Source organism: Oryctolagus cuniculus, chromosome 4, assembly GCF_051225735.1.
Source record: "Oryctolagus cuniculus isolate XC-2025 breed Fujian yellow rabbit chromosome 4, ASM5122573v1, whole genome shotgun sequence".
NCBI lineage: Eukaryota > Metazoa > Chordata > Mammalia > Lagomorpha > Leporidae > Oryctolagus > Oryctolagus cuniculus.
In genome coordinates this window covers 15,857,496-15,870,469 of record NC_142870.1, presented here as the reverse complement: position 1 = coordinate 15,870,469, position 12,974 = coordinate 15,857,496, and the positions used below count along the sequence as shown (strand labels likewise).

The window sequence follows — 12,974 nt, the reverse complement described above, 5'->3', positions numbered from 1 at the left end:
ATTCATTTATTTTTATGGGGAAGCACTTTCTGGATATTCATAAGATCTCAAGCCCCAAGGAAAGCCCTGCAGATACAAAATGAACATTTCTGGCCCCAAGCTTTTTGTATCCCAAAGCGGGATTTCAACTCACCCACTCTCAAGTGGGAGCAGCAGTTATCATTTAGTCTCATGGAGGCTGCTGGTGGCTGGAGTAACTTGCTCAAGGTTGGGTAGGTAATAATAGCAGATCTAGGATTTAAAGCCAAGTCTGCCTTAGGATCCCAAATTTAGGGTTGTGTCTACCAAATCAATGGTGTCTCTTGATTTTGAATGAACTAACTAGATGACTGAATAACTATGTTAATCAATAATGGCATAATTAAATAGGGAAAGAAAACTCTGAACCAGCATAAAGCAGTAAACCTTTATTTAGCACATGAGATCATTAATAAACACTCTTCCTGACTCTTCTTCCAAATAAAAACCAATATACACTTTCACAATTGTTTCATGAAAGATTATGTCCTAATACCAAGAGACAAAAAAGAACAACTCACTACAGAAGACCAATTTCTAATTGGAAAAAACTTATCTTTGTGGAAATCTTACTATTAAGCCCTGACTTTCATCACTGTGCCAGTGTACAGTGAATGTCCTCAGAAAGAGGGAAGGATCTAATAATTTAAAGATTACATTCCCAGGTTGTGCCAACAATGAGCAAGGGACAGTGAAGTTTGTATTTCTCTTCTGGAAGCAATTGTTTGCTTAAGAAAAGCCTTTCTGGCCGGCGCCGTGGCTCAATAGACTAATCCTCCACCTAGCAGCGCCGGCACACAGGGTTCTAGTCCCGGTCGGGGCGCCGGATTCTGTCCTGTATGCCCCCCTTCCAGGCCAGCTCTCTGCTGTGGCCCGGGAGTGCAGTGGAGGATGGCCCAAGTGCTTGGGCCCTGCACCCCATGGGAGACCAGGAAAGGCACCTGGCTCCTGGCTCCTGCCATCGGATCAGCGCGGTGCGCTGGCCGCAGCGCGCTGGCCGCGGCGGCCATTGGAGGGTGAACCAATGGCAAAGGGAAGACCTTTCTCTCTGTCTCTCTCACTGTCCACTCTGCCTGTCAAAAACAAAAAAAAAAAACAAAAACAAAAACAAAACAAAAAAAAAAGCCTTTCTGTCTTCATTAGCAAACAATGTAGAATTTACAATTCAAAAGGCTTTTTTAGTTCACTGGAGACAAAATTTAAAGAAAACTTTCTCTTATATTTGCAGCAATCCATCAATCATTTACATTTCATTACATTCCTTGTAATGAATCAGTAAAAAATATTTGCTAAACAAATAATTGCTTCAGGAAAGGACACTGAGAAATTGATTTCAACACACCTACCTTTGCACACATTCTCCTGTGCGGAAGTTCACCTGACTGCCAAGCCCTGCCAGCGCTCCAGTTGCCAAAAATGGTGAGTTGCCTGCAAGCTAGCCATGTGATGCTTTTCTAGCCCACTCAGGTGGAGGGCCTTTAACAATAAAATACTGATAAGGAGACAACCAGACAAAGCTAATTGAGGGATATTCTACATTAAGCTGTTCTCAACACTACAAAAATGTCAATGCCATGGATGACAAAGGAACGGTGAATTGTTCTGGACCCAGGGAGACTTCAGGGACTTAACAACTAAAGCCAAGGAGTAATCATGAGACAGTCAGCAAAGCTGGAATTCACACATGAGGAGTTTCCAAAAGTTCATGAAAATTGAATTAAACGATAAATTTATTTTAGTATGAAAAGTTTCTGAAATTCATGCAAAATTTTTTCATATATGCATTCTATGAACTCTTTGAAGATTCCTCATCTATATGTTACTCCATATTAGATAGCAGTTGTTGTATTATTGTTAAATTCCTTATGTTTAATAATTGTAATCTGGTTATTATGGGGAAGGTTCCTGTTCTTAGGAAGTGTACACTAGTGTATTTATGGGTAAAAAGGTTACAATGCCTGCAACTTACTTTCAAAAATTTTAGCAGTGCCGCTACTTACTATTGTTGATATTGTTTTGTATTTGGAGAACGGTAACTGATTAAAACAATTGTGACTAAAGGATAACAATTGCTGAATGTAGATGAATGTGTGCAGGAGTTTATTGTATATTTCTGGCAACTTTTATGTAAGTTAAAATCATTCTAAATAAAAAGACAAAATATATAGATGTAAAATCATGTAATAAGAACTTCTTCCCCCTGCTCTCACCCCTAGGAACACAACTGGAAATGTGCCTTTGGCTTTAAAGGATTTTTAGAGAAAGAAATTGGTTTAGTTTGAAGTAGATTCCACATATGGAGATATGTTTAAAAATTTCTTAGTGGCCCATTCTAAACATTTGCTTTGGCTACATATCTACTCAGTATGTTCAGACAAATGCTATTGAAGCAGAGCCTTTATCCCTAATGTCTTTGATGTAGACTTACCAAGCCAGAGAATTTCTTCCCTAGTTTGCAGTTTCTCTGTAAAGACTAACAAGGGTAAAGACAGAGCAAAAACTCTGAATCATGACGACTCGAATTGCCCCTACATTTAACATGGATAATCTCAATTCTAGCCTCTATTCTGAGACATTTGTAGAAACTCCTAGACCCTGATTGAATGAAGTGATACCCACTCTACCCTTAGACCCAGACAGACCAGAGCCCATCTTTGTCAATGGGGTGAAAACACACTGGTTCCTATCACTGACCTATCAAAGGAAGGTCACATGCACTGTGGATAAGCCAGAGGCCTACCTATAAGATGATTATGCACTGCTCACCCCCAACCTCAAACCATAAGATTTACTGCCTTTAATCCCTAGGGGAGCCTAAGAATTAAATGATAGCTATCTGGTTCTTTGCTCTGTGCTTTGTAATAAACACCTGTTTTCTTCCACCACTCTGATGTCTTGTTGCATAATAGTATTCTATGGCAACTCCTCCAACCAATTTTGGGGAGTAGAACTATAATTCTATGATGCAGAAAAATGCTGATTTGCACGCACATCGAGTGACTAGGGCAACAGGTGAAACACATGGGAGAGGAAAAAAAATCTGTGCTATTCCCAGTAGATGTTTCCAATTTCCCATGCCTTTTCCTTAAATAATAATAAGCTTTGCTATTTACATTGTTCCTTTTTATGAAGTATTCTACATGCCTTAGAAATAGCCCAGTAAGCCCTAGAATGTACCTCTGGGGTGGATAGGTGTTCGTGCTATTTTACAATGAGAAGAGCCAGGCACAGTGAGGTTAATTGTTTGGATTGGCCCTGAAAATGAGACACAGATGCCAGGAATTGGAAGGCACCTTGAAGGTCAAACTGTTACTTGATGCACAAATCCCCTCTACAGAGCTGCTGCTGAACACCTCTCAATTTGAGACATTCTCCACTTTACATTGCAGTCAAACCCATTCTTGAATAGCTTTAGTTATGTTTAATGAGTCTCGGTTCAAAAGAAAATACGCAGGTTTTCTTGAGTCTTAATCCAATTCCCTGTTCATTAAATCACACAAGTGGGTTCAAGGCATGAAAACGAATGTAATATACCATTGGGACCCAAAGATCAGATTGAACATTTAAAATGTTAATTTCCTCTTCATTTGAACTTAGAAACATGGAAAATGGCATTTCACAAACTTGTTGGTATAGTAATATATCTAAATCTAATAGGATTGTTAAGGGGATCTATGCATAAAAGTGTGTATCCTTGACAAGGGAAGAAAAGTAAGAACTGAGAAATGGAAATAGGTAAGTGAGTGAATTACCCAGGGAAATAAGGTACCTTAAAGTGCAGATCTTCACACATATGAGTTTTCAAAAGTGGAACAAAAAAAGCTAGTTGGAGTTCTTCTGTAAGAGACATTTCCTACTGTGTCCCTTGATCACAAAGGACCTCACAGAAAAACCTCGCCAAAATATGTGAGATTAACTGTGATGTGATTTAGTTCCACCAGTGTATTTTGATTCTGAATTCTGGCTAATATTAATGATAACTAAAAATAATATGGCTGACATGGAACACCTGAAGATTAGTTTCCTGAGCAGAATTGGGAAATCTTCAGTAGTGTCAAATTTTAAGAAGAGGCCAGAGGACTGAAACAGTGGATAGAAAAGGTAGCGAAGATTGAGGATGGGGGAAAGAAAAAGGAATCATAATCTGTTGACTTGTTGGTACTGAGTGCCCAAGACTTCCCATCCCCTGGCTAATACAGGTTGAATTGAGGAACAATGCATAGCACTAGTGGTTGCAGCAACATAGTGTGGTAAGCATGATTGCTGAAGGTCAAAAGATTCACTTATTCTTTTATTCAGCAGTGAATGTGTAATGAACGTCTTTCATTTTGCCTTGGTTACCCATGGCAAAATGTTAATCTTCTTGAAGTCCAGCTTTTAGTTTTCTATCAATATTGTTATTTCTGACAGTATGGTTTTTCTGTATTTTCTATAGAAAATGGAAGGAAATATCATAGATGTAAAAATACTAAGTCATTATTTAAACACACCTATAACAGAAGCTATTTGACTTATTCATAGGAGGATTGAACACATGAAATGAGTTAATTATCTAAAGTATTTAGGGAAGTACTTGGCCCATAGTCAACACTCAAAAATTTACTTAGTTTTATTTTTATGTTTATCATTCCTCTCATGTTTTCTCCCAGGATTTACTGTTTCTTTCAATCACTAACATGTTTATGTATCTTAATCTATTTTAAACTTTTCTCTACTGTAAAGCTTTGAGACTATGATTGGAGTGAAGACTAATAACTTTTCATCTCACAGCTATGAAATATTGAGAAAAAGGACCCAAGGCAACCGTAGATAAAAAGAAAAACCACCAAATCAACAAAGGAACCTCTCAAGGGCCATGTGTTATTAGTTCAGAGCTACAGGCATCTGTCTGGGACTCATGTTCATGATGGACTCATCCAGTCCCATCTCTATGCTGAGGATACCAACTTGTTATCTCCCATTCAGAGCACCATACTGAACTCCAGACTCATATGTTATAACTGCTTTCTCATTTGTATATCTAATAAATATGTACATTCACACTTAACATAGTCATATCTTAATTCTTGATATCCCCATTCCCCTAAATGAGCTCCAGTTAGGACCTTCTTCAGTTCAGGTGATGGCAACTCTATCCTTTGGTTCAGGCTAGAGGGTCATCTTTGCCTCTCAACATTTTTCTTTCCCAATCTTTCTTTATCATTTTTCATTCTTTAATCCACAGGTGTGAATTAAACCACAATCTGCCTCACCTCATCATGACATCAATATTTTTCTATACTGCAATATGGTCTTCCTGTTCTTATTCACCATTTAGAAAAATAAATTTAGTATTTGTCTTATTTCAAAGGGTTCTTCATGTTTTTCTTGACATATGACTCAATTGTAACAGTGGGAAAAATGTTGGTATTTTAGAAGAGTTTTCAGGAAGAGAAAATATGCCTACTCCCTTCCCTACTGAATAGACCATTCCCCTGAAGCAAATTTCTGGGACTGCAGAAGTCCCAAATTTATGAGATAATTGTGTTACTTAAATAAGAATACATATCATTTGCAGAGTTAGTGCTATTTACCCAATGATCATCAAATTAATAGATAAAGTCCAAACAAGTTGCAAATATCCATGACATTTACAGGTTTTTTTTTTTTTTCAAAGATCCTACAAGTCTTAACCAATCATTCAAGGATACATCATTGTCACCATGCAATTAGAGGCAAAGAGGACCATAAGCACATAGCCAAAACTGACAGGTGGGGAATTAATTTCAGTATTCGTTGGGATGTTATGCTAGCTTAGCATTCAGCTCTGCATTCCGTAATCATTATTTCTTACTCCTCTACTGCTTTTGTCATCAGCATCTCTTCTTTGGTTTCTGTAGGATCCACTTAGCAGATACTTGTGTTTCTGCATGTCTGATCAGTGCAGAAGCCAGAGTGATCCTTTGATATTATAAAGCTGATCCTGCTCAAAACTCTCCATAGCTTACAATTTCAGACACAAAACTTTGTAGAGTAGTCTCCAAAGCTCTCCTCTCTGACCTCTTTTCCTAAGACCCTTCCCACTTCACTCTGATCCAACCACACTGGTTTCGTCGGTAGAATTAAAAGAAAAGTTTACCTTGCTTCAAAAGATTTTGAAACCCATCCATAAGAGGGACCTCAAAAAGTTTATGAAAAATGCTTACTGTGAAAAAAAAACTATGCATAGATTTCATTTTTTACAGCAAAATACTCACAAACAACTTTTAATACAATTCTCCACAAACTTTTTGAAGTACTCTCATACTAGGCATAGTATGAGACATTAGCCTTAGACATTAGCTCTTGTCTCTGCTTGGAACCTTCTTCCAAGTACCACATGGCTCACTTCCTTAGTTCATAAGTCTTGGCTCAACTCTCATCTTTGCAATGTGATATGACCTTTAACTCTGCAAATTGTGCTTCTGACTTCCAGATTCCCTTCACCCTGCTCTACTTTTTCTTTCTTCTATAGCATTATTATCTTTTAAACATATAATTCATTTTTATGTCATGAGTCATGGTTTATTCTTTATTCCCACAGAACCACTTTCTTTGAGGTCAGAGTTTTCTGTTTGTTTTATTGACCAATATATCCCAAATCTTTAGAATAATGACTAGAACATGGTAAATGCTCAATAAATTTTTGTGGACAGACAGAATGACAGCATTACTCAGTAAAACAAATGTGTGATCCCACAGGGTGGCACCCAAATGCTACAGTACAATGGGAGTTTGAGTTGGAAATGAATTCATGCACTATCCAGGGCAACCTCTCAGGTAGTATAAGAACCCTCAGCAGGACCTTTCTGTGATGGACAGTCCTGTAATCTGGGCTTGGACTTTGACAGAACCAAGGAGGTAAGTCCTTTGTCAAGTTCTTTGTGAAGAAACAACTTTCCATCCCCTGAGAGCTCTAGCCTTTCATTGATGCCAAAGCTGTCTCCCTCAATCCTCTGCCCTCTGTTGCTTGTGAAATCCCGGGAGATTTAGCCAAAACTTCATTCCTTGCAGGGCCCTTCAGACATTTGCCAACAGTAGCCACACCATCTACCTTGTATGTCTCTAATAAAAATTTTAGTTATTTCAGTCTTACTAACATAGTCTGTATATGAATGTTTTCAATGTTCACATATTTGTAATGAAGTAAGTATTAGAAGTATTGGGGTGGTTGTAGACTTTAGGATACCAGACTATCTAAAAGGTTCTTTTTCACACATTTTGCCAATGAAATTGGATTAGCACTTTCTTATCTGGACTCAACTCCCTTTGCTGACTGTGTAGGTAGTTGCTTAACTGAGTGTAACTGAACACTTCAAAATCCCACCCTCTCTGGCATATCGTGTCCATACTTTCATTGCCTTTTAGGAAGCCAACCTTAAAATGTGCTGTGATCACTTTAAAGTAAAAGGCAACATTTTAAGTCATTATTAACACAGCTGGGGCTCAAAACACAAGATCTCAAAGTATGGTTGGTCCCTTAGCATGCTGAATAGTGTGAACCAAAGGAGATTGCGAGGGGCTCAGAAGCAAGGGTTTCCTGATCTTCTTCCACCCTCCTGTATCCTGCTCTTCTTTCTCTGCTAAAGTCATAGAAACAAGAATTCCTCTTGTCCAAGGCAGGGCATGGACTCTAGAACTTTCTGTCCTCCAAAGAAAGGCAGAAAACCAAAAAAGATCACTCCTTTCTCCTGCCTGCCTGCCTTGAAGGCTTGAATTCCAGAAGCTGCCTGATACCTAAGAGGAAGGAATAGTATACAGAGAAACCAGGAAGAATGTGGACAGGACTTGTTGAGTTTCACCCTCAGTCATAGCCTTTTGTTCAATTATATCTCCGCACAGCTTTCCATTTTTTACTGAGCTAAGCATAAAAAGGGGCAGTTTCTCCTGGGTCTTTGGGTCTTCTACTTTATCTCTTATGTTATGTAAAACTTTGATTAAATAACTCTGTTATTCTTTTCTCCTGCTAACCTGTCTTTTGTTATACCAGTGCCAACTGTGACCCTTCTGCAAATACTCTCTGAAAGTCTGTTTATCTCATGAACCAGGATGACACCTGGCAAAGCCCATAGGGAATGAGATCAAAGGCTAAGCAAGAGGAGAAAGGTGGGAAGGACAGGTGAGGAAGAGGGAAGAAGTGTGAGAACCCAGACAACATAATGATTGAGGAGTCATGAAATGGGAACATAACCCATTTCTTATGTGTGGATAAGCCCTGGATTTCACAAAAGTACAAATATTAGCTAAGTTTCCTTCCTGCCCTCTAGCCTTCTCTCCTGCCTGCCTCTTGCCTTCTTTTGAAATACAACCTACAGGCCAAATCTGGCTTAATACATTCTTTTGTATGGTTCATATTTTATAAGGTTCATTAGAATACATCACGCCCATTCATTTACATATTGTCTATGGCTGTTTTCTTGATACCTTGGCAAAGTGTAAGTATTTCACATGGCTAAAAAGCCTAAATTATACCGTATTTGGCTCTTTTTAGAAAAAGTTTGCTGATCTTGTTCTACAGAAATGACTGTAGCTGCATTTCACTGAGATTGGCCTTGGGAAAGTAGGCACTGCTGAATTTAATCCACATTGCATTTGGTGCTCGCGTCTCAGCACTTTTTGATGCGTGTGGCAGGATAGAAGCCAGGCTTCCACCAGGGGTCTAATGAAGCAGAGGGAATATACAATGGGCAGCAATTTCTCTTTGCCTAGGGTCACCTCTGGTTGTGGGAATCAGAGACAGGCAGGTGACGGATGGGAAAAATATTCAGGAAGGAGAGAGAAGAGATGAGCCGAGACAAAGCTCTACTCTGCCTAAGAGTTCTCTAGAGTCTTTTTACATTTTAACTTCTAGAGGATGGGATCTTTCCTGCTAGTATTTAGTGAATTGAATTTTGTCCTTAGAGACATGCACACTGCTCCCAATGACTTCAATGGCAGTAATGGGCCATTTGGTCCCACGACATCTGTGCTGGCTTCAGGCTATTTAACAAACTCCCAAACAAATCCTAATAAAGTGCTCTTTAATAGATACTTAATTCTGGCATGGAAGTGGGTGCTGAGCACACCTAAGTCTTGTCTTTTCCTTCAGGTTTGCTAAGTTTCCCCTTTTTAGTAGTTTGATAATTTCTGTAACCAAGAAGCCTGAGACAAGCAGTATTAAACCCACTCAGAGTCACAAGATGTCTGTTTTTATTGATCTCAGTTGACCTATTTACTCTCTGGGATCCAATTTAATGATTCAATTGATTATTCATTTACATTTTTAATGTTGTTTTGGGCAAATTTATTTTAACATGAATCATCTCTAACTTAATCGACATTGTACAAACTCATTTTGGATTTTCAGTTTCAACGAGTATTTATTCAGCTGCTAAGCTTAGGTGAATTTAACAGGGTGAAAAAGTCATTTCAAGTTAGTGAATATTTTTAGAAATGATAGTTTGATTTTTCTGCTGTATCAAATGGCCATCACGTATATGTAAGTCACCTGACATCAGAAGAAGGTTAGATAGCAACTTAATTGCATTTCATCTGAATACAGTTTGAGACCTATCATTAGTAAACTAAATCCAGGCATCTCAATATCATTCACTGACTTATTTCCCTTGTAGATAGTCCTGCTTTGATAGAGATGGTAGAAATAGTAAGAGGTTATACTATAGTAGAAAGAACATCATGAGAAATTGTGTTAGATATGACACTCACTATTAGTCAAAGATAGACAACATGGAAGATTAACCACCCTTATGTTTTCTATATCATATTCATCCTTAAGGCTCTTTAAATAAATATGTTTCTGGAGTTCAGTTGATAATATGTTTTCTTATTTCACAGAAAGCAGATCAAGCTCTAAAACTATGACTGCCAGTGGCTTATCCTTCCCAGTAGGACTGTATTGAATATAATATTTATAAATTATATATGTCTAATCACCTACTGTTAGTCAGGAAGACAGACATTAGCCTACCCGTATGAGAAGAAAAAAATAGAGCAGTTAAATGAGGGAAGGGGCCTAGACATCTTGGAAACACAAAGTAACCTGACACTTGAGGATCAGGGGTCCCAGCAGGCAACACTGTAAGAAGGTCTGAGGTCTGGCACTCGGAACCTTTCTGCCCAGTAACTCCCAGGGGATCTCACTCCCAGGAAGTTTTCCACCAAGCAATATTCAGCGGTGGAAAGAAACGTGATGAAATGGAAGGAATAAATTTACACTATACCCACACAACCCCAGTCTAGACACAGCTTCCTGCTGAGCCGCCCATTGGCCTGTCAGGTGTATTCCTTCATTATAGTTCTCTAGCTTGCTTAGGATCTCTATCTCTCACCTGAATTTTTCTTGTGGTGAGGACGGCTGTCCTAGACTAAGTGGCAATGCTGTCAGCAGTTGGACTGCCTCCCTGGGAGATAATCCCAGCAGATGTCAAGGCCTGTTTGCCTCAGGAAAACTCCATTTTTAGCCTCCCTTGGGAAGGAGGCCACAAGTTCCTTTAATTTAAGGAAGAGAAGAGGATTTGGAAGTGCCAAGCTTCAACTTCCAACCATATCTGTAACATTATCACCTTCATTTCTTTCTAGAATGAGATGAGGCATAAGGAAATACATTAATGTATATTTCTAACCATAATAGCCACTTTTATATGACAGTAATGCCAAATCAAGGAGGCACACTATTCATCCTCTGGGGAATACTAATGCTTATGATTGCTGAAAAGGAGTTAGTGAAAAAAGAAATGGTAATAAAATTTCAGAAAGTGTTTCCTTTTACTGTCATTGGTAATTTCATTAGTATTATTACCAAATGCATGAGTGTAGATAAAAGGAAACAGTATTTCAATTCTTGGAGAGAAATATCCAAATGTTTGATGATATTATCCCTTTTACTTAGGATTACTAAACTCTTTCCTAGATGCCATGCCTGTGAGAGGTAGCAGACTTTTACCACAAATAAAATGAAATTCAAATTTTCAGACATCTCTAGTCTAATGGTGACAGGGTATTTCCAAAAGCTCATGGAAATTCAAATTTAAAAGGAAGTTTATTTTGGTTCCAAAAATTTGAAATCCATATGTAGTTTTTTTCATAGCACAAATTTTCCATGAACATTTTAGATACCCTTAGTATGCATGAAATAAAATTTTTGGTATCAAATCAACTTTTAATTTGTTTTATGTGAACTTTTAAAAGTACCCTTGTATGTGTACAGACCATTAAAATAAAATATGTGTACAACGTGATATTGAAACTGCTGGTGGTCTCAGAACATCTTAAAGAAGATATAACATATGTGTGTGGTCCTGGGGAATAAGAGAGTTCACTACCATGAGGTTGCATGGAGGATCTTAGGAAGGGAAGTGAGTACTTCTGAGGAGTTACAAAGAACTGGATTCCAAGAGAGGGGCAGAGAAGATACTATGGGGTCTTCATCTTAGCAGATGTGAGAGTTTATGCTGTGGGGGAAAGTAGTGTCTGAATTAATGATGATGAAAAATGGCTGCATTGGAGGGAGCTTTGAATTAGAAGAATTTTGCTTTTATTATGTAGTCACTTACTGGCTTTAAATAACAAGAAGCTTGAATTCTGACAAATCCTGAAATGCCAGCAGACCTAGAGTAAAAGGTGCCAACAAAAGAACGTGCAAACAGGGCGGGTCAGGAAAGCGCCCAGCCAGGGCCAGACACTGAGCACACTTATTCCCTCTTGCATCCTAAAACAAGCAGATGGAACAATGCACGCCTTCGAAAAGGGCTCATCACCCTTTCCCATGAAATGGTTCAGTTTATTGGTATGACCTCTAACTGAATTCCTCTTTGCTAACCCACTTTAGAACTTTTCTAGACACTCACAAAGCTTCTGATCAAATCAGAACATTGTGGTCATTTTCAAATGTGGTTGCAATCTTATTAGAACTGGATTAAATGAAATTACATTTTAATATTGTATCTGCATTACAAGATAAATTAATAAGATGGTATTTTTTAAAAAAACCTTATTTTTGATGCTGAAAGGTTTATCAGAAAATACTAATAAATCAAAAGGAATTTGAGCTAGCACCATGTGGTGTTCCTAAATTATTTTAGAATACTCAATTAATTTCATAAAAGAAAGCATTCTAATGTACTTCCTCTGACAAGCTTAATGCCTATTAGAACACTTTGGCTGCCTTTGCTCAGATCAGAGATGGCCAGGCTTAGTGTTGTGTGAGTCCCATACCTGTGCTGTCTTCATACACCACCGTCACTGTTTTCCAGTTGTAATAAAGGACCAAATCCAGGACGGCCCTGCTGATAGCTGCATAATCTGGGTACAGGTTGATGTAAAACAAGTCTTTATTGTCCACCGAGGGATGTTTCCAGCGGGTCTGTATGTGTGGAACTTCGAGAGCATTGCAAATGGACTGTACAGCACTGACGGAGGAACTATGGGATGGACCAAAGAGAGCAGCCACACCGAGAGCCAGTTGGTCACACGCTGATGATGTCCAAGGGCAAGGAGGGGTGGAGAGGGACGGCAGGGAAAACGGGAAAGAGAGAGAGAATGCTATGAATTTTATTTTTCCTTTCATTAATTCACTTTTTAAATTAATTACTGGAAAATCTCCTACACCCCTCCCCCCATTTGTATGTTGAGAAAATATTCTCTATTCAGCTAGGAATACTCTTTTTTTAGAATTTATTTATTTATTCATTAAGATTTATTTTTTGAAAGTCACAGTTACACGGAAAGTGAGGCAGAGAGAGAGAGGTCTTTCATTTGCTAGTTCACTCCTCAATTGGCCGCAACAGCTGGAGCTGCGAAGATCTGAAGCCAGGAGCCAGGAGCTTCCTCTGGGTCTTCCCACGCAGGTGCAGGGGCCCAATTGGGCCATCTTCCACTGCTTTTCCAGGCCATAGCAGAGAGCTGGACCGGAAGTGGAGCAGCTGGGATTTGAACTGGCA

At 38.7% G+C, this 12,974-nt stretch overlaps 1 protein-coding gene and 1 long non-coding RNA gene across 15 annotated transcripts in view; one reads left to right on the top strand and one right to left on the bottom strand.

Moving 5' to 3' along the window:
* GRIK1 (glutamate ionotropic receptor kainate type subunit 1) overlaps positions 1-12,974 on the bottom strand; it is a 431,814-nt gene that overhangs the window by 147,509 nt on the left and 271,331 nt on the right. For 9 of the 10 annotated variants that reach the window (XM_089330593.1, XM_070071886.2, XM_051819208.3 and 6 more), the window contains exon 3: positions 12,250-12,507. The exons of the other annotated variant lie outside the window; for it this stretch is intronic. In XM_089330593.1, the coding sequence (XP_089186719.1) occupies positions 12,250-12,507 (258 nt within the window). The remainder of the gene's footprint in view (positions 1-12,249; positions 12,508-12,974) is intronic. 10 annotated transcript variants of the gene reach the window in all.
* LOC103350600 (uncharacterized) overlaps positions 1,481-12,974 on the top strand; it is a 149,433-nt gene continuing 137,939 nt past the window's right edge. For all 5 annotated transcript variants that reach the window (XR_016232286.1, XR_016232287.1, XR_518572.5 and 2 more), the window contains exons 1-2: positions 1,481-1,610; positions 6,739-6,897. This is a non-coding gene — a long non-coding RNA (uncharacterized LOC103350600). The remainder of the gene's footprint in view (positions 1,611-6,738; positions 6,898-12,974) is intronic.